Source organism: Canis lupus, chromosome 32, assembly GCF_048164855.1.
Source record: "Canis lupus baileyi chromosome 32, mCanLup2.hap1, whole genome shotgun sequence".
Lineage (NCBI taxonomy): Eukaryota > Metazoa > Chordata > Mammalia > Carnivora > Canidae > Canis > Canis lupus.
The window spans coordinates 14,673,094-14,695,120 of NC_132869.1; the positions used below are offsets into that span (position 1 = coordinate 14,673,094).

Here is a 22,027-nt window from a genome sequence, read left to right on the forward strand (position 1 = left end):
CTTTGGATTTAAAAATAACTTCCCCACAGAAGCTGGCTATGATGGAATTTCCAGAAAACTTTCTTTGCCCACACAAAAGGACCTAAAAAGCCCAATCCAAACTTTTGAATACTACAGATATGAGATGCTATAAATGATAATCAAAGCAGTCAGAGGGAGAGAGATCTATGTGTCTTCCATTCAGCTAGTTTGTAGCATAGCCTCCTCAGCTGTTGGCGGATCAATAAAAACAACTCAAGTACCAGAAGTGCTTTGAAAATTATGGGTAGGAAAATACCGAGCATATTACCTGTCTATATTAGTAATAGGACTTCATGGCTAGGAAAATTTTCTAAATAGTAAAAGGATTCCAGGATAGATCTCTCTGACCATCATTAAATGTGGCAGAATTTTTAAAAAAATTTACAAGTAGATACAGTGAAAACAGAAAATTACAAGGCAGAGAACGAGAAAGAATCAAGATGAAGTTATAGGTTCAACAGTATTCCGTAAGTCTAGAAAACCTAATAATTTTGAAAGTCCTAGCAAAAACACTTTAAAAAAAATTTTGGAGGTGGGGCACCTGGGTGGCTCGGTAGGTTAAGCATCTGCTTTCTGCTCAGGTCATGATCCTGGAGTCTTAGGATTGAACAAGGAGTGGTCAGGCTCCTTGCTCAGCAGAGAGCCTGCTCCTCCATCTCCCCCTATTCATCCCCCACCATGCTCACACGCATGAACGCTCTCTCTCTCCCTCAAATAATTTTTTTAATCTTAAAAAAAGTTTTTTTTTTTTAATTTTTAAGTAATCTCTATACCCAACATGGGGCTCAAATTCACAACTCCCAAGATCAGGAGTCACATGCTCTACCAACTGAGCCATCCAGGTACCTCTTAAACTATGTTTTTGTAATAAAAATATCACCCTTGTTGATAAATCACTTATTTACTATATGACCACATATTTAATCTTTTCTTTCCACATACCAAAGAATCCTACACTCAGTCTTTAAGCGTTCTGCATTTCTTTGCCAATCTTGTAGCTCAGTATCTTGTTCCAGTCGATTTGGGGGCAAGGAACTGGAAGCTGCCAGCATATGGCCTTGAATGTAATTGTCTGACATTATTTGATAGTTTTCATTAAACACTGTCTGATATTCATTTTCTGCATGCTCTATGGTTTTAATGAACTCCTTGGCAATTTGGACTTCATTTGAAGCAGTTACTGAATCCTGTACACCTTTATGACTAACCATCTGAACATTGTCATCTTCATAATGTGAACCTGAAACTTAAGTACTCCAACCAGTTGGGCTGTAGGTGGTGTGACAGTGACAGTTCAATTCTGTTCTCCAACAATCTTTCCAGAAGTTTTTAGACTGAAACTAGTGGTTTTCAATACATGCAGAATGCAATGCAATTCTGTTACCCATCTATAGTTTTACCATAAACATTACAGAAGCCATTGGAATAATGATCTTTCACATAGGCTCTTAAAGCACGGTCACAAGATTCTAAGACTTCAGATCTCCATCTATATTCTCTGGCTGGGGGTCACTAGCTCCTTTCTGTAAGTGATCAAACTTAAAGGAAATTTTGTTTCTTGGCTAAAAATCTGCTATTACCCAGGTCACCATGTTTAGTAATTCAGACCTGATCTTCATAGGTGTGAACTGATCATGCTATACTGGGCGAATGCATGTGCTACCCCTTCCCTGAGGGGACTGTCATTATTAAGTAATAGCTAGACAACACTGAACACTTCATTAAAATCCCCTGGGGTGCATGAGTGATGAATTCTCAAAGTTAGCCATCTTGGGCTGCTCTGACACATTGCGGTGTTTTTAAGCGTAAAACAAGGACCAATATCTTATTTTCAAAAAGCTCACAAAACTTTTATGAAGTCTTACCTGCAAATGTTAGTGATTCTACTTACTATTAGTCATCTTTTACTGATATTACTAGTAACTACCATTTTGCTGACCACCTATGCTGTATCTTAACTACTGGACTTGGTGTCTTATAAATGCTACCTCGTTTATGATTTTCAACAACGCTGAGAGGTAGGTGTTGTAGCCTCCTTTCCATAGACGAAGAAACTGAGGTTAAGCGGTGTTAAAATAACTTGCCCAAGCTAATTTGGAAAATAAATGGAAGAGTCAAAATTTGAACTTCTGCCTGTCTCATTCCAAAACCATTCTATTAAACATGCAGATGAAAGCAAGAAGTATGGGTTCCTGAAACCTTCATTTGCTAGCTACAAGTCCTAATAAAGGGATTCCTGTTAATCTCAGCATTAGCTCCACCTCCAGAATTCCATGAGAACTATAAGAAACATGAGTTTGACCCCCAAGAGAGCTGGTAAACTATTTCCACACTGATTTCCAGGCTCATCCCCACCCTTTAAGCCAGAGTAGTGCAAATGAGAACAGAATGAGGAGAAATCACTGACCAAACAGAAGTGAATATTGACCATACAATTGCTAATGGCCTCACTTATAACAAACCAGGCTTTTTTCTATAAATTCAACAGACGTTAAAAAAAAAAAAGTAACTGGATCATTAAAAAAAAAGTTAGCAATGCAAGAGGGAAGAGACAAAACTGTGCACCAAAATGAAAGAGAGAATATGCTTAAAAAAAGAAGCTGCTAATCTACAGTGTGAAAACACTACACTGATGGGGGAAAAAAAAAAAAAAGTTGTCATTCCCTCCATGGAATCAGAGTGAGTACAAGTTGATAGAACTTTTCTGGAGGACAATTTATCAAAGCTTTTAAGAATGTAAATCATGAGGTGCCTGGGTGACTCAGTCCATTGAATATCCGACTCTTGGTTTCAGCTAAGGTCAGGAGAGATCAAGCCCAGAGACAGGCTCCATGCTCAGCACAAGGTCTCCTTGAGATTATTTTCCCCTCCCTGCACCCCAGCTCAAATGCCTCTCAAATAAATAAAATCTTTTTTTAAAAAAAAGATTTTATTTATTCATGAGAGGGACAGAGAGAGAGAGAGAGAGGCAGAGACACAGGCAGAGGGAGAAGCAGGCTCCATGCAGGGAGCCTGACGTGGGACTCGATCTGGGGTCTCCAGGATCAGGACCTGGGCTGAAGGCGGCGCTAAACTGCTGAGCCACCCGGGCTGCCCAAATCCCTCTCTTTTTGAAAAGATTGTATTTATTTATTCATGAGAGACACAGAGAAAGAGGCAGAGACATAAATAAAATCTTTAAAAAACATATAAATCAAGTGTCTCTTTGACCTGGAAATTTCACATCTACACATTTATTCCAACAATTTTATATATGTGAAAATACACACACACACACACACACAGCATTTGTGGCACATTAACTACAGTAAAAGTTGGGATCAGTCTAAAATGCCTAATAGAAACATGGGTGGGTACAAGAAAGAGGTCTATAATATATCACCAAATGAAAAAAAAAAAAAGATTATAAAACTGTATGTATAAGGAAAAACATACTTTATTACCTTATCCCTCTAAGGTCAGGATGTGCATGGCTACCTGGTCCAAGAATAAAAGCTAGGTTTCCTGTTTATTAAATAGGAGAGTCAAATCTTGAAGTGTTGGTAATGTAGCAAAAAAACTGAAGAGTTAGGCTGAAAAAATTTTTTATAAAGATTTATTTGACAGAGAGAGAGAGAAGAGAGATAGAGAGAGAGAGAGAGAGAGAGGGAGGGAGAGAAAGAGAGAGAAAGAGGGAGAGAGAGGACACAAGCAGGGGGAGTGGCAGGGAGAGGGAGAAGGGAGCCTGATGCAGGGCTCAATCCCAGGACCTTGGGATCATGATCTGAGCTGAAAGCAGACCTTTAAAGGAATGAGCCACCAGGGAGCCCCTAGGCTGAAAATTTTTGTAACAAGTCTCAATCCATAACTCAACCATCACACTAAATGTCTCAGATAGTTGCAGGGGTGGGTAATTTTGCAAATGAATTTTATTCTCTTTTGAATAAAATTCTCTTGAATTTAAAAGGTCATCTCTTCCTTGCATACTAAAAATACAAAGCACAGTACAAGATATGAACAATAAACACCCCACTTAGAATAAGAACATTTATAGATTCCACCAACTCCCTCAAGATTCCACAAAGCACATAAAATGTCATGACTGAGTTTTGGCAATTCAGTCAGTCATCAGAATGCTCAACAATAATTTGAAAGTGACTAAAAAAATAAAATGATAAATACAAATGTAGAAGCTTTTTCTACTTTTTTTTTCCCCCAAAGATTTTGTTTATTTATTCATGAGAGACAGAGAGACAGAGAGAGAGAGGCAGAGACACAGGCAGAGAGAGAAGCAGGCTCCATGCAGGGAGCCCAACGTGGGACTCAATCCCGGGTCTCCAGGATCAGGCCCTGGGCTGAAGGCGGCGCTAAACCACTGAGCCACCTGGGCTGCCCCTTCTACTTACTTCTTAAATATAAATGAGATGGAAAGTCATCAAACTGATCCGGTACGGAAGATTTTGAGGATGGATTCAAAAGATTTTCTTTGCTCTTCAAAAAGAAATCTACGGTGTCCAGCTGACGATTTTCTATCCCAGCCTGAAACAAGAGAAAATCAGAAAAAAAAAAAATTACAATATGAAAAAATCGGGGATATGGATTTTTTATTCTTTTTTAACGTTAGAATTTAATGCACTGAGACTGCAAGAAACACAAGGCTATCTAGCTGCAATACCCTGGCTCTGGTAAGGATTAGGAAAATGACTATTTATGAAACCTGGGCCAAGTCTCTAACTTTTCTGAAAATCAATTTCTGCTTCAGTAGAAACAAGAGGTTAGACTAGAAAACACTTTGAACTCTACCATCTGTAAATCTATTACTACTCAAAGATAGGTACTTGGGGACCATTATTACAGGTAAGTTAGGGTCCATTTGAATTAAAGTGTTAAAGCAGTGTGATACAAAGTTCTCTGAAAAAGCAAGCTAAAATAGATTCGCCTTTCTAACTAGGCATCTTGAGTAAGTTTTCCATACAACACACTTAAAAATCACAGATTCTGGGGCGACTGGGTGGTTCAGTCAGGTAAACATCTGCCTTTGGCTCAGGTCATGATCCCTGGGGTCCTGGGATTGAGAGCCCTGTATCAAACCCAGCATCAAACTCCCTACTCAGCAGGGAGCCTGCTTCTCCCTCTCCCTCTAGCTCCTCCTGCTTGTGCCCTCCGTGTCCAATAAATAAAATCTTTAAAAAATCAGTCACACACACACTTTTTTTTTTTAAAGATTTATTTATTCATGAGAGATGCACAGAAAGGCAGAGACACAGAAGAAGCAGCAAGCTTCTCTCAGGGATCCCAATGCAGGACTGGATCCCTGGACTGGGATCACACCCTGAGCCAAAGGCAGACGCTCAACCACTGAGCCACCTAGGCGTCCCACACACACGCCTTTTTTTTTTTTTTTTAAAGATTTTATTTTTTATTCGTGAGACACAGATAGAGAGAGAGAGAGAGAGAGGCAGAGACACAGGCAGAGGGAGAAGCAGGCTCCATGCAGGGTGTCTGACGTGGGATTCGATCCCAGGTCTGCAAGATCAGGCCCTGGGTAGGGAAGGTGGTGCTAAACCCCTGAGCCACCCGGGCTGCCCTACACACACTTTAAATGCAGGAAACAAATTAAAAAATCCTCCCAGGATAAAAATTAGTCCAAAGACAAATCCAGAAACGTACCAGCTCTAAAACCAACTGTGGTCTGAAGGATTCTGCATCTTTCTGATGGCCTAAAGCAGGTGTTGGAAGACTAAGGCCCATCAACCAAATTCAGCCCTTGCCTGTTTACATAAATGAAGTTTTATGGGAACACAGCACAGCCATTCACCCATCATTTACATATTCCCAATGGCTACAATGGCACATCTGAGTAGTTGCAATAGAAACCTACTTGCAAACTCTTAAATACTTACCATCTGATTCTTTACAGAAAAAGTTTGCCATTCCTACCCTAAAGCACTGTGCCTAAGAATTATTTGGAGAGTTCATTTAAATGTAAATTGCTTGCCACCAGAGTTTCTATTTTAGTAGGTCTGAGGTAGGACATAATCTACACTTCTAATAAATCTCCAGGTGATGGTGATGCTGTTAGTCTAAGGATCATACTTTGAAGTTCTGTTCTGATGTTAACAGACCAGGCAGGTTGAGGTGGGAGGTACTGGTGGAAGTTCCATATGGATGGAGGAAAAGGGAGGATAAACCTAGAGTCCATACAAAGCGACACTGTCCAAAAACCGTAAGCTAGAAAAACTGCCCCCAAATGGAGACCCTAAAAACAACGACAACAAAAAAACAAACAAAACTGCCTTTGCTCTGATTGGTGGGAGGAAAAACTGAATTGTATATGAGTAAATAAGATAATTTTTTTTTAAGATTTTATCTTTTCATGAGAGACAGAGAGAGAGAGAGAGAGAGAGAGAGGGGCAGAGACACAGGCAGAGGGAGAAGCAGGCTCCATGCAGGGAGCCAGATGTGGAACTCAATCCCAGGACTCCAGGATCATGCCCCAGGCTGAAGGCAGGCACTAACCCGCTGAACCACCCAGGGATCCCAGTAAGAGAATATTGTTGTTTTTAGATGATCTATGCCAAAGTACTTGAAGAGTTACAAAGTTAGTAACTTTTTAATAGTTTGGCAAAAACAAGAAGTACACAGTCAAGACAAAATGTTAACAGCTGATGAATGGTGAAGGGTAAGTGGATGTTCATTTCAGTATTTTTTGCAATTTTTTCTGTAAATTTGAAAATTCTCAAAATAACATATTTAAAAACAATGAACAAGGTGCCTGGGTGGTTCAGCAGATGCCTTTGGCTCAGGTCAAGATCTCCAGTTCCTGGGGTCCAGCTTTGTATGGGGCTTCCTGCTCAGCAGAGTCTGCTTCTCTCTCTCCCTCTTTCTCTCCCCACCCCCACCATTCATTCTCTCTCTCAAGTAAATAAATAAAAATCTTAACAACAACCACAAAAAGCCAAAACAATGACCAAACAGTAATAATTGAAATCAGATGCTCAAAGGATGTTTCTTTTTGGAGTAATGAAAATGTTGTGGAATTAGTGTTGATAGTTATAAGACCCTGACTAAAAACTACTGGATTTATACTTTAGATGGGTGAATTTTAGTATGTGAATTATTTTATTTTTAAAAACATATTATATTTATTTATTTGAGAAAGCAAGTAAGAGCACACAAGCAGGGGGAGCTACAGAGGGGGAAGGAGAAACAGACTCCCCACTAAGCAAGGAGCCGGACACGGGGCTCACTCCTAGGACTCCAGGATCATGACCTGAACCGAAGGCAGATGCTTAACTAACTGAGCTACCCAGGCATCCTGAAATTATATTTCAATAAAGCTGTCGTTAAAAATACAAATATAAGCATAACATTATTAACTTTCAGTTTTTGACCTTTCAGGGGCTGTGTGGTATAGAGAAAAGTACCCTAACTTTGATTCTACATCCAGCTCTTATCAGTACTGCTATGGGCCACTTAGTCAACCATTCTGAGCCTAAGGTGTTTCATCTGTAAAATGAAATGAGTAAAAACTATCCAACCCATCTCATGTGGTTATTTTAAGACAAAACTAGATAATGCATATAAGATGGTGCACTATAGGGCAGCCGGGTGGCTCAGCGGTTTAGCGCCGCCTTCAGCCCAGGGTGTGATCCTGGAGACCTGGGATTGAGTCCCAAGTTGTCGGGCTCCCTGCATGGAGCCTGCTTCTCCCTCTGCCTGTGTCTCTGCCCCTCTCTCTCTCCCTGTGTCTCTCATGAATAAATAAATAAAATCTTAAAAAAAAAAAAAAAGAGGGTGCACTATAAAAATGCTATACAAATTCAGGTTATGTTGCTTCTACAGCTGGAGAGAGAGTGGGGACCATAAGGCAGAAACAAAAGATTACTCTTATTCACCCTTTCTATAGCTTGCTTCCCCTTTATTTAGTCTTACCAATTTAATGTTGCCTCCATTCCTTGCAACTTTTTATTTCTTAGTGTTTGTTATAATTTTATATCTTTTAAGGCCAAAAAGGGTAAACTGCTAAGCAGAATCAGGTAATAATCAGAACTAAGCAAATGGTTGGGTAAAGACTATAATTCTTTTTGCTGCTAGGCTAAATGAATTCTCCCAAATCTTCAGTCAAATAAGAGTATATGACAGAAAATAATCAAGCAAAGTCATACAGACATTTAATTTTGTTACCTCCAGCGCATGTATGGGGATTGAGCACCTCCCCCAACCATTGAGATGGCAAAGAGAGTCCACAGTGCTGGCACTTCCATGGATCATTAGTCTATTTAAAAACTCCTCCTGAGTCAATCCAAACAAAATCAGGGAGAGTCCATTTTCTACAAGGAAAATAAAAATTACCTTAAATAAATTATGAGGACTTAGGTTTTAGGATTATAACACAAATTTCTAATTAATACTTCAGTGCCATAATTATATTTATTGGACACGATACTACTATGACCATAGTTCATTTGATGTTTTAATGTTTTTAAAGAAGAGTTTTATTTTTTAAACATGGACCATAGGATACATTCTAGCAACAACAATGGACCCTATGAAATAGTACTAAATCTCACTTTTCTACTTTCTATTATCCTACACAATCAATCCCTGGAATTTTAAACTATTTACAGAGATGTCACATTTCTGATTTACTAAGATAAAACAAAGAGCATTCTCTCGAGACAAAGAAATACATAATTACCAAAATTTGGGTATTAAAGGAGATAAAGATAGTTCAATCACATCATGTAATAGCTTTATAGGAGGTTATAGTATAAATGCTGAATGAATATGTATCTTAAATATCAAACTCAAATGTCTACAGGGCCAAACAGGTGGTGAGACAAGTGCAAGAAGAGCCTAATGAGAACCCATCTAAGAGAACTGAAATTCAACTCCAACACATAAGTTACTATGCAGGAATGCAGGCCTAGTGTTGCCAGATCTTATAATTTTTCAGTAACAGCTAGAAATCCTTTAATTTTACATGTTTATAATAAAGTATTTTTTTAAAAAGCCTAGATAGTGCAAGCCAAACAAAATAAATCTGCAGTTCATAGGTGGCCCACAAGCAGCCAGCTTGCAACGTTTGCTTGCACAGAGTCAAGTCAAGACTCCCTGGATTAAAACCAACCTTTATTACTCTTAAAACTTTCTCTGACTTGGTATCTGAACATTTAGCTGAGCAAAAATAACCTTAATTAAAAATCAAACACAGGAGACAAGAGTACCAAAAGCAACACTAAATTTCCCTCGTGAAGATTACCACTTAGAAGAGTAGGCACTGACATCACCAGAGCAAAAATAAAATATGTTAAGAAAGCACACCTCTCAGCAATGGATTTCAACCTGATACAAGACAGTCTCACCTGTCAAAACAAGGCACAGCTGCTGGTCTCCACTCATATCTATAGGAATACACCTTTTGCCAAGGGAAAAACACTGGATACCCTGGGTCTCCAAATCCCAAAGGACAATGGTGCAGCCCATCTTTTCCACTGCCCAAGTAAACAGTACACTGAATCCTGTCACAGACATACATGTAAGCTCAACAGGTTCCTTTAGTTCACTAATGTTCATTATTTTCCATGATCTTCCTGGGTCACCGGTGTTGGCATGATCTTTCTGTGGAAACTTGTAGTGGCTATGCATTTCATCCTGTGGGATGAAGGCCCAGCCTGGTGTACTAGTACTGTGGTAACCAGATTCCGGTGACTCCAAATGCAAAATATTCTGGAACCATGGAGCACAACAGGGAACCTCCCATTTGGAGCTCTTTATTATTTCATTCAGTGATGATAGCTGGGCTTTCCAAGACCTGGAAGATAGGGTAGAACTCACACCTGTTACAGTGAAAGGCACTAAATAAAATACTAAATCAGGAAGATGATGCATTAAAAAAAGAAGTGTCTACTTTTGTAAAGCCCTTTAGTAAAAAGGACACAATATGGAAATAATAAAGTAAATCCAAAGAAGGAGTTTCTGTACCTATCAACTTGAAAGGAAAACTTGGTCAGTTTCATGTTGTAGTCAGAATTAACAGGATCATCTTCATCGATCCCCTCAGGGCCTTCAATAGGAATGTCTTCTAGAGTTCTTTCACACAGTAGGTGTCCTGGGTGTTGCCTACATTTTAAAATGATAGCCATGGTCAACAATGATGATCAAATCCAAATCTGTATTAGTACCACTCCTATTAAAAATGGGTGGGAGGAGGTGTCACTCAGAAGAAACAATACAGACAATAAGTTTCTGCAAACAGGGCTCTTAATCTCCAATGCTTATAGCAGAATGCTAAAGTCAGCCTTAAGGATTTGACCCATTTATAACTATGTGTGGTAATGAATTATTGTGGTGTTCATTTCATAATATATACATACAGATTCTGAATCATTATGTTATACATCTGAAACTAATATAATGTATGTCAATTATATCTCAATTAAGAAAACAATAATTTGGCACATATGGGCAGTTAGCTTTATGAAGAGATAAGAGCACTTATTGTATACTATATTGCAGATGTTGTGATAAAAACTTCATATAAACTAGCCTTTCGGGATCCCTGGGTGGCGCAGCGGTTTGGCGCCTGCCTTTGGCCCAGGGCGCGATCCTGGAGACCCGGGATCGAATCCCACATCGGGCTCCCGGTGCATGGAGCCTGCTTCTCCCTCTGCCTGTGTCTCTGCCTCTCTCTCTCTCTCTCTCTGTGACTATCATAAATAAATAAAAAAAAAAAATTAAAAAAAAAAAATAAACTAGCCTTTCAACAACCTTCTGAGGTAAATATACCCTCATTTTATAGATATGGAAATGAAGGCTCAGAGAAACAGTGGAGCTGGATTTGAAACAGGTCAATGTGACTAAAAAACCCAGGCTACTGGGACGCCTGGGTGGCTCAACATTTGAGCATCTGCCTTCAGCCCAGGAAGTGATCCTGGAGTCCAGGGATCGAGTCCCACATTGAGCTCCCTGCTTCTTTCTCTGCCTATGTCTCTGCCTCTCTCTCTGTGTCTCTCATGAATAAATAAAAATCTTAAAAAAAAAAAAAAGCCCAGGCTTCTAAGTGCTCACAATACTGTCACCACAAAGTAAGATTTAGGCTGAGACCAGGGAATCCTTGGGTGGCTCAGCAGTTTAGCGCCTGCCTTTAGCCCAGGGTGTGATCCTGGAGTCCTGGGATCAAGTCCCACATCAGGCTCCCTGCATGGAGCCTGCTTCTCTCTCTGCCTGTCTGTCTCTCATGAATAAATAAATATAAATCTTAAAAAAAAATAGGCGAGACCAGGGCAATGTATTAGAAAGATAAAAAGAACTAGAAAGATAAAATACAAGTGCAGGTGTATGTGCAAGAGTATATGCAGGAAAAGGGCTGTCACATTTGAGAAACACAAAGGTGGTTAAGGTAGCACAGAGGAAAAAATGGTAAAATTAGTATAAAATTACAAGTGGAAGGGGTGTTAGTAAGAAAAGTAGATGAAAAGCAAGGTGGTATGAGATGAGGCTGGTAGGATACAGTGCAGTGCTTGATGGACTATTAACGATTTTTAGTTTCATTTTGGTGGGTGGAAGCTAAATAAGGGTTTTAAACAGAAAAGCAATCTGATCAGATACAGAAGAGTAGCTGGGGGAGAAAGAGAGGCATTTAAACACCCTGAGCAACTTAAATTACTATTAACCCTTTCAACAATTTGAAGGTAGTATGTTATTAAACATGTATCAAGGTGATAAGTTAGAGAAGGCAGGAGGACAGTGTGAAAAAACGATGCATGGAAAAGGTAGTTTCCAAACAAAAGGTGGATACCTTGTCCCCACATGTTAATATCTGGCTATTCCTCTGAGAAGCTATCCATTTTAACAATATCACTCTGCCTATCGTACAGAGCATGAAGTTGAGGGGGTAAAAGCAGACATCAGGAGACCAATTATGAGCTGTTATCTTACCTTAGTTCAGGTAAGTGATGACAGTGGCATGGAGGAGAGTGATAACACAGGAGTTAAGTGTATTCAAGAAACATTTAAGGAGGAGGAATGACTAGGACCTGGTGATTAATTAGATATGGATGTAATACTTAAAAGAGGTTCAAGATTTATATATATATTTCTTATATATATCTCTTATATCTTTAAGATATCTTTAAGATATCATATATATATATGGAAATGGAAATGGAAAACAGTCTCTAAGAAAGAAGGAAGAATTAGGATCCAGAGTACAGAGGGATGGGCCTTCATAGGAGAGGAATCATTGTAATAAGAGGTAAGACAAGAAGATGGGTATAGGAAAGCAGGTTTGTAACTTAAGTGAGAAACTGAGGGAGCTCTCATTAGATTCTACTTCCTTTATAAGTAGGAGGCAAAGTCACCCAAGATTTGGGGGCAAAGAGATGAGCAGAGACCTGGGGAAAATGGAGGTTTAAAAACATTATTGTAAAGAATGGGCTCATGAAAAATTAAGTTTCCAGGTAATATTCAGAGACCACTTGAAGGTAGCAAAAGTGAACTTACAGTGCTATCAATTTTCCTTTGTTTGAGGTTTTCTCACAAGTGCCTGGTTGCTTGGGTACAGGGACAGAGAAGGCAGAGTAAAAAAAAAAAAAAAAAGATTTTGTCAAACCAAGTGCTACCATAGAGCAGGAGCAAGAATTTAGGGTACATGTTAAAAAGGGATTGAAATGGGGGCCAGAATCCATGTTGGAAAGGGAAGGAAGTGAAGATGAGAGTGGGAAGGTCAACTGACTGAAAATTCCAATGATGTCAGACGACAAGTAGAGTGGGAGTACTTGAGTAAGTGACACAGAAAGTTTGGAAGGTTGTGGTTAGAAAATGAGACATGTAGGTAGTGATTTGGGGGAGGAATAGTTTCAAACAACTCAAAGTCAGGAAGAGAGTATGGGAGTGGACAACTAAAGTAAATTGGAAGAAAAAGTCACTGACAATGAACTGAAAGAACAAACCATGAGTTTGGGTTCTCAAGGAGTTTACAAAGTCTATGGGAAACATGAAAAAAAATTAGAGAAATAATACGACACTATACAATTAAGTGCCAAACGGTAATTCAAAGCCAAAGTGCTATAGAAGTTCAAAGAGAAAAAAAAATGATAAAATTAGTATAAAATTACGAGTGGAAGGGGTGTTAGTAAGAAAAGGCCTCATGAGAGAGGTAGATCTTAAAAGATAAAATGAGGAGAGACTGACATTCTGTATTCCGGCGGGGGGAAAAGAGCTAGAACCAGGAGTGAAGAAAAAGAAACACTTTTCAACCAACTTACAAAATCAGAAGTAACTAGAATATCTAAATAAAGCAACATAAATAAGCAGTCATTTTTTACTAATATATTTTAGATTGCCACAAGTGTGGGTCCTTCAAGGGAAACACCTGAGGAAATCCTCAGTTGGAGAAATCTAGCTTAATATATCTTATCAAAGTTCTTTAAGAGTAAAGTAATCCCTAAGGCTGCCAGGATCCCAGACACATAAGCAGCAATTTTAATACGGTAAACACCTTTATCTTCTATTCTAATGTAGGGCAAAAAGTAGGTAAATAATGTATTAAAGCCAACTATGCTGTTGTACATTATGTACTTTATTATTTTTTAAGTTGTGCTTGATTACTTAATAACATGATATAACCGATATGTAATAACATATACAAATCATAATCACAACTTTGATATATATTAAGAAATAAAAAGGTAGCCAATGGTCTTTTGCACAATTTTACAATAACAATCTATGTAGTAGCTAGAACACAATCTCACTGAATAGAGAAATAAAACTTTTTTTTTTTTTTTTTTAAGATTTTACTTATTTTTTCATGAGACACAGATTGAGAGAGGCACAGACAAAGGCAGAGGGAGAAGCAGGCTCCATGCAGGGAGCCTGATGTGGAACTCGATCCTGGGTCTCCAGGATCACACCCTGGGCTGAAGGTGGCGCTAAACCGCTGAGCCACCCGGGCTGCTCTAAAACTGGTTTAAAAAAAAAGCTAACAAGTACATTTTTAACCTCTTATGGCTTTAATTATTTACCTCAAAGCAGAGATTGCAGTAACCTACATACCTGAAATACAAGTTTAGGTTAAGAGCAACTGCAGAGTTGAAGGAGCTGACAATCACTACAACATCTAGGTCTTGAGACACTTTCAGTGAAGTAAAGGAAGAAATCTTGGCTGGTTCCTGTTGCTGTTCATTACACATATCTTCTTGGTGAAGTGCTAAATCCACGTGAGCTACATGTCTTCCATCCACAATGTCAAAAATGTCTTTGAATCAGAGTTAAAGAAAATACCAGTCTTAAGTATGCCTCACCACTTAAAGCAGAAGATGGGATGGAGTTCAGACTTCATGGCTGCAACCTTATAGATATAGTAACAAAGGGAACAGTGGACACTGAGGCAGCCTTCATCACAAGAATCAGAGGACTTATGAAGTTGGTGGCCCCACAGAGTTCATTCAGCAATACTTGCTAAAAATCCACTGTGCCGGGCCTTGATTGATACCCTGCTAATATTTTCCACTAGTTTTCTATAACAATGCTAAGAGAAATATGTATTGTGAGCCACATCTGTCATTATACATTTTTTAGTAGCCTTATTAAAGTGAAACCAGTGAACCTAATTTTAATAATACATTTTACTTAATCCAATATATCCAAAATATTACCATCTCAACATGTAATTGATATAAAAAATTAAGATGCTTTACAACTTTTCATAAAAATGTTCGAAATTTGGTATTTTACACCTACAGCAAATCTGTTTAGACACTAAACTTTCATTGAAAATACCTGATCTGTACTTAAACTTCATTAAATTCACATTCGAGAACTTAAATATACTTAAAAGTTCTCCAATAACTGAATAAAGCATCAGCTTTTAAATTTAAAGTAATTAAGTAAAATTAAGAATTCCATTTCTCAATCACAGTAGCCAATTTCAAGTGCTCAATAGACATATAAGCCTCGTGTCTACCTTGCTGGACAGCACCATCTATTATCTGGCAACAAAGATGAAGTTAATGCAACATTTTATGACATTTTTACAAAAGAAATTTTAATAAAGGCTATTTTATATTTAAGTAGAAAAACCACCCCTTTAATTCAGAAATAAAAGTTCCACAATCATGTAAAGGGTCATTTCTCAAGTCTTCAAAAACAATTTTGCTGATAATCTATGGATCTATAGAGACAAAAAGAAACCCCTAATATTTCCAAAACCAAATTAAAAGTGGTTAAGCAAACCCTATGATTCACTAATATGATGGAATCATTAGGGATAAGTGGATTGTATTCATACATGAAAATGTATGTATCACACCTAAGTAGTTCTCAAAATACTTTCTAGAACAAGCACATAGATATTTAACAAGCATGTTTTGAATAAATAGGTAATACAGAGCATATGTAATTTAAAAACACAAATAAGTTGGGATGATTAGGCCTATGGAAAAAAATGTACTTACTAGAAAATATTTCAGTGGAATATAAAGCAATATAATGATTATTTTAAGTTCATGAAGATCTTTTTCCCTGGAAAATTGTACTGAAAAACTAACCATTCTACCTATATACCAGTCCCTAAAACTAAAAGCCTAAAAAAGGTTCACCTTTCCAGGCACATCCCCTCTCCGCCGCATATCCCCATCTTTACTGCCAAGGATACAGATCCAGCCTAAACTACTCAAAACAAAAAGAATTCCTCTGCAGAGCTGCACATCAATGATCCTGTCCACTGCCTGTGCAGGCAAGGGTAACGTGAAACAGTTGAGTACTCTGATCTCAGCATCTCTTTCAGGAAATATAATGTGTAGGACAATACATTTATTGATGAACAATAATGATGTGTTATTGTGAAATGACAGAATTCTCAAAGATAAAAAGGAAACACCTAGGAAACAAAATGATATTATTTCAAACTTACTGGTCACAATTTTACAGTTGGTAATTCTGATTTTGTGAACACAAACAGGTAAAACAAAAAAGAAACAGCACTTTGTCCAATTTGAAGCAGTTATGATCATACCCACCTAAACAAGTGATTGATTACTGGTAGGTAGGAGGTAAGAGGATGAATAAAAATAGCCTACAACAGGGACACCTGGGTGACTCAGCGGCTGGGCGCCTGCCATCGGCCTAGAGCGTGAGTGATCCCAGGATGGAGTCCCATATCAGGCTCCCTGCATGGAGCCTGCTTCTCCCTCTAGCCTGTGTCTCTGCCCCTCTCTCTTTCCTCTCTCTCTCTCTCTCTCTCTCTCTCTCTCTCTCGGTCTCTCATGAATAAATAAATAAAATCTTAAAAAAAAAAAAAAGAAAAAAAGAAGATAGCCTACAATGTCTCTGTTCCTTCTGTTTACAGCCAGAATCTGGTACCACACCAGAAGTTTCGGGGGAAAAAAAAACAACAAAAAACCATTTATCTCAGGAACCCCACAAGAACAATCACAGGCTTCTTCTTCTTTTTTTTTTTTGAATGAAAAAGAAGGGGGCCCTTGGCTGGCTCAGTCAGAAGAGCATGTGACTCTTGATGTCAGGGTTGTGAGTTCAAGCCCCACACTGGTGGTAGAGATTACTTAAAAAGAAAAAAATCTAAAAGAAGAAAAGGATCCTTAAAACCAAGGGTATTGAGTATGCTACTGCCTTAAATATAGAAGCCTGAGTGCTTTGATTTCTGTTCCCTGCAGCCCTCAGGATGGGTAATCAGTCTAGATCAGCACTATCCAGTAGAAATATTATCAGCCGCAAATGCGAACTGCACTTGTTCTAGTAGCTGCATTAAAAAAAAAAAAAAAAAAAAAACCAGGTGAAACTAATTTTTACATATTATTTACCCCGTTACATCCAAAATATAATTTCAACACGTAATAAATATAAAAAAAACTATTTATGAGATATTTTACTTTCTTATTCTTTTTTTTTTTTTTTTTTTTTAAGATTTTATTTATTGATTTGTGAGAGACACAGGGAGAGGGAGAAGAAGCAGGCTCCATGCAGGGAGCCCGATGCGGGACTCGATCCTGGGAAACCAGGATCACGCCCTGGGCCGACGGCAGACACTCAACCACTGAGCCACCCAGGCGTCCCCTACTTTCTTACTCTAAGCCTTCAAAATCTGGTATGTATTTGACACTTAGAGGACATCTTAATTCACATCAGTCACATTTCAATTGCTCAATAGCCCCATGTGGCTAGTGACTACTGGACAAGGCAAATCTCCCTCTCTGATTTCATCTCTATAAGAACTCTTCCTGGAATATATAAGATTACACAGATTTCAACATGCTAAGAGACCACCTGTAAATACTTACTGATATTTTGATCTTCAATGAGCTTCTGCAATGTCTCCTCACTACAGCTATACAAAATGGTTGCATCACATCTTCCATCTTTCAAATTAAATTCATAGATAAACAGTTCATAGTTTTCACTAAGAGCAAGAAGTTTGGGCTTGTCTGTTGGTGAGCTGCCGTTATGAGAATCCTCCCATATAAAGCTATGGAAAAAGCATAATTATTATATTCTACTATCCACAATAATATTTACCCACAATGGTGAGGGTAGAAGGATAGAATGAGTAAAGAACAATTCTTTAGTTCATCCACTAGCAGCATTAATTCTACATCCAACTTGAGGGAATGTAAACTGCTCTGGGACATCCCTCTTCCCACCCCTCCCCGAGCCCTGAATCTTCAGGCCAACAATATAGGAGTGGGTGGTAAAAAAAAAAAAAAAAAAAAAAAAAAAAAAGGTATGGGGTAATAAATGATGGCTGCTTTTATTCCTTCATCAAGGACAAGTTTCAACAACCAAATATGTATATTATTTACAAAAGGTGGTACTATTAACAAAATAGGTTTTGCTAACTGAAATGCTTCCAATGACTTTAAAAAGTGACTATTTTTATTTATAGACTACTAAGACCCCAAGATAGTATACTATAGGTCTGTCCAATAGAACGTTCCATAATGATGGAAGTGCTCTATATATCTGCACTGTCCAATATGGTACCCAACAGCTACACACAGCTACCCAACATCTGAAATGTGAATAGTGCAACTGAGCAAAATGCAAAATTCATTAAGTCACGTGTAGCTAATGGCTACCATGCTGGACAACACAGTTACAGAATTTTTAACGCAGTGCAATGTCAACATATCAACATTGGCTAACAATGGTGGAAAGAGACTAACAAATGATGCTACAGCTTCAAATTAAATAAATCAAATTACATTTAATAAACAAGAGGGGGTGTCCCAGGGTGGCACAGTTAAACGATGACATCTTGATTTCAGCCAGGGTCATGATCTCAGGGTGGTGGGACTGGGCTCCTCCCTCAGGGGGGGTCTGCTTGAGATTTCTCTCCCTTTCCCTCTCCTCCTTTCCATGTGCATCCACACACACCTGTCTAAAATCTTTTTAAAAATAAAAAAATAAAATGAAAGGCCTAATTCTGAAAATACAATGGAATAAGAGGTGGCTACCATGCCAATAGTTTAATCTTTTAAAAAAAGCTTTCTTCTACAGAAGTAGTTTTAGATCTAATTAAAAAAAAAAAATCAGACTTGATGCTCTAATGTCCTTATTGGAGAAAAAGACTGAAATATTATATATTTCTATCTTTGTGCCTAGACTGATTTTTCATGAACACTCAATTCCTGTTTACAATGAACATCTGGGGAAAAATCTTAATGTCAAATATGGAAAAGAACAAATTAAGATATACTCAAAAGGCAAACTACAGTGACATCCTTTAACATTATTAGCATATGGACTATACTGTCACATGAAAAAAACAGGAAATTTTCAAAAGTAACTGAAGAATGTACAGTGATTTTGACATATATAAGAAAGACCATGTATACTTTAAGATAAGTAGACTCTGAACACTATAAATTTGTTACATTTACATTAAGTGCCTGAATTAAAATTAAATCCAATTCAAATAAAAATAAATCCTTCTGATCCTCCTGCAGTCAACTAATTTCATGCAGTAGCTTATGAACGCCCTCATTATCTCATGTGTGTATGTCTCATCTCCCATTAAGTTCTCAAACATCTAAAGAGTTCTCCCTTTCTCTGCCTCATTTCTTCCTTTACAGGACTGTGTCCACAGGTACTTAACGTAGTTGAATAAACCAACTTCCCCTATGGAGAGATTCTTCTTCCTAGCACCCAGAGATCAGGAGTAAAGAATACAAACGGAGAACAGATTACAGCACTCGCTTATTTATCAAACAAATCTCTACTATCAGGCACTGCTACAGAACCTGGATATTCCAAGATAACACACCTCGAGACTGCTTAATGTTTTAGAAAGGAGATCGTTTCCAAATGTTTTCTATTAAGTAAGAGCCCAGAGATGCTGGAGGGCTGTTAGAAGAGCAAGACACTCTTGACTTTGGGGTTGTTGAGCCCCATGTTGGGTGCAGAGATTACTTACATAAATAAAACTTAAAAAAAAAAAAAAAAAAAGCCCAAAGATTCTGAAGCCACTCTCAAGCTTAATGACATTAACTCCCAGAGAGTCACAAAAGTGGAAAGTTAATACATGATTGTAATTGTGTTTTTCTGTCTTCCCAAATCATGCAAGGGTCACATAGAAGCTATCTTACTCAACCTCTTAGGGAATGCTCCTATGTAACAGTAAGCATGTAAGAATATTTGTTGAATGAATACGTAAGTGGGCAAAGTAGACTCTATCAAAGAAAAAGGCGGCGGCGGGGCGAAGCCCACGTGTGACGGAACGATCAGGATGATTCAAATTAAAGATGATCCCCAGCTGCAATCGTTAAAGGATTTTGAATTAAGAGAATGGGCAAGGTACGAGGAACAGTAACGATTATTTAACCTATGCTGAATTAATTTAAGCGCGAGCGCCTAAGCGGGACCTACTCGGGGTTGGCAGCGGCCAGCGGGGGAGCTGGGGCGCCCTCTCCGCGCCCCCACCCGCCCCACGTCGGGGAAGCGAGGGTGGGGCTGCAAAGCGAGGGACAGGTTCCGACAGTGCACGCGGTTCCCCTCTGCGGCCTCGCCTGCGGCTGTCATTCCTCCCCCGACCTCCACGCCTGGAGGGGAGCACTGGGGCCCGCCGACCTAAGGCTCCGTACTCCCCCGGCACTGCCCAGCATCCCCCCCGCAGCACTTACTGCCGAAAGGGGCCATTGAGGCAGCAGGCCCCGCCGCTCCGGCCGCCCGGCGCCAAGGAAAGCACCTGCAGGCTGCCTGCAGCTGTTAGGCTCCCCAGAACCTCCTGCTCTCTGTGCAACTGCGCCCGGGAGCCCAACCGCCCGGTTGCCTCCACAGGGACCGGCACCAACAGCATAGGTAGAACCCGTTCCATAGTTTCAGCGCCGCAGCTGCTGCAACCAGCAGCTCTCGCAGCTGCCTCTCCTGCGGCCATCTTGATCCGGCCACCGCTTCCGGTCACCTGAGTCAGCGGCGTCCCGGGCATGCGCGGGGCAGCCCACCCTCCGGAGGACCCGTGACCCGCGGGGACCGCGGGGCTGCCTCGGCCGGTTGCCTTGCTGGCTTTCGCAGGCGGGTGCCAACCACGGCCAAAAGCTACTTCTACCTTTGCTTCGAGCCTGTTTACTTAACTACCCTGGAAGAGTTAAGGGCCTCAGGCAGGCGGGAGCAGCTTTATTCACATTGTGGCGTTCGTCTCTTCCTTCGTAATCTAAATGCTTCCCCGCTCTTGGAACCCGGTTCCTGCCTCTCTCCTTTGATTTTCCTCTTGTGCTGTTTTCTTTTATAGGCCCCGGGTGTTATCATGTCTTTGGTAGTATGCACCGATCCATTCTGAGAGAGCGGATCTGAATGTTGAAGTAAAATAAGGTCTCTTGTAAAGGGAAGGGGAACAGGGTAGTTAACGGGTGGTGGGGGTGGTGATGGTGGTGGTAGAGTTCCTGTTTCATTCCTAGTCTTTTCTCAGGGAAGTTTGGCCCAAGGTCTTCAGGAGCTGGTGAGGAGCAGAGGGCGTGAGGAAAGAATAGATTCTCCTAATAAACATCAGTACCTTTCTTGACCTATTCTTTTCCACAATTAGCTGAGGTCACAACAGTAACCAAAGGCCAGCCCCTCGAGTTGTGCTTTGATTCAGTCTCTTCTTGTTCTAGGACTTTGTAAAATTTTTTTCCTCCCACATTCTTTTCTCCCCTTTTATTGGGGTGCTTTATCATGTGACATTTATGATGTCACTCTCAAAAGAGATCCTCCCTTAACCTACACCAACTGCTACCTCTGTCACATTTTGCTTCCCCTTTAGAAAATTCTTAGTTGATTCTTTTTAACGCTGCTAACCCATGTTTCCTCCACCCCACCCCCCAACTTAGCCACCACCTTTATCCAACCCAACAGCAATGTCAACTCGTACTTTCAAGACCTATTCCAAATTTTCTTCTCTGCTTTTCCTCATCACTACTCTTCAATTCTTGCCTGAGCTGATGGAATAAACCTCTGAATATTTTTCTCTGCTTTGCTCCCTTGTTCCTCTAACAAGCAGCAGAGGGATCTTCTAAAAATGAAGTCACATTACATCCCAGTTTAAAATTCTGACTTCCCATTAGTTAGAATCCTGATTTTTAAATCATGGCTTATAGATCTATACCTTATCTACCTCTCTCCAACCTCACCCTTCCACCATATCTGTGTGCCTCAGTCATACTTGCCTTCTTTCCATTCCTGAAACACATGAAGTTCATTCTCAGTTGGCAGCTTTGTGTTCACTAGTGCTTCTACATGGAATGCTTTCAGCTTAATTGTAACTGCTATTGACAGACCTTCCTGGATCATTACACTCTAGGCGCGCCCCACCCAGTTTTGTTTTCACCAAGGTATTTATACTACTTGATGTTTTGCATCAGTCCCTGTCTAACCAGAATGTAAGCTTCAGAAAAATGGAGTTTTCACTGCTTACTGTTAACCTACCACCTAAAACAGTGCCTGATTCATAAAAGGGACTCTGATTATTGATGAATACAGGACCTTGTTTTTCAACTTAAACCTAACATTTCATAGCCCAAGGGAGATATTT

General features: G+C 39.5%; 1 protein-coding gene and 1 pseudogene across 5 annotated transcripts in view; both read right to left on the reverse strand.

The window, feature by feature from the left end:
• The window catches only part of SPG11 (SPG11 vesicle trafficking associated, spatacsin), a 71,940-nt gene extending 51,479 nt beyond the window's left edge, over positions 1–20,461 (reverse strand). For 3 of the 5 annotated variants that reach the window (XR_012022281.1, XM_072808180.1, XM_072808184.1), the window contains exons 1-8: positions 20,142–20,461; positions 17,304–17,488; positions 15,662–15,886; positions 14,062–14,263; positions 9,988–10,125; positions 9,369–9,817; positions 8,188–8,333; positions 4,407–4,539 (exon numbers count right to left, since the gene is read on the reverse strand). Coding sequence is in view for 4 of the 5 variants with exons in the window: in XM_072808180.1 (XP_072664281.1) it covers positions 4,407–4,539; positions 8,188–8,333; positions 9,369–9,817; positions 9,988–10,125; positions 14,062–14,263; positions 15,662–15,886; positions 17,304–17,488; positions 20,142–20,446 (1,783 nt within the window). In the remaining variant the exon portion in view is untranslated. The remainder of the gene's footprint in view (positions 1–4,406; positions 4,540–8,187; positions 8,334–9,368; positions 9,818–9,987; positions 10,126–14,061; positions 14,264–15,661; positions 15,887–17,303; positions 17,489–20,141) is intronic. The other 2 variants (XM_072808182.1, XM_072808183.1) reach the window with 2 other exon arrangements.
• LOC140622540 (F-actin-capping protein subunit alpha-1-like) lies at positions 859–2,988 on the reverse strand (annotated as a pseudogene).
• Positions 20,462–22,027: the final 1,566 nt, after the last annotated feature.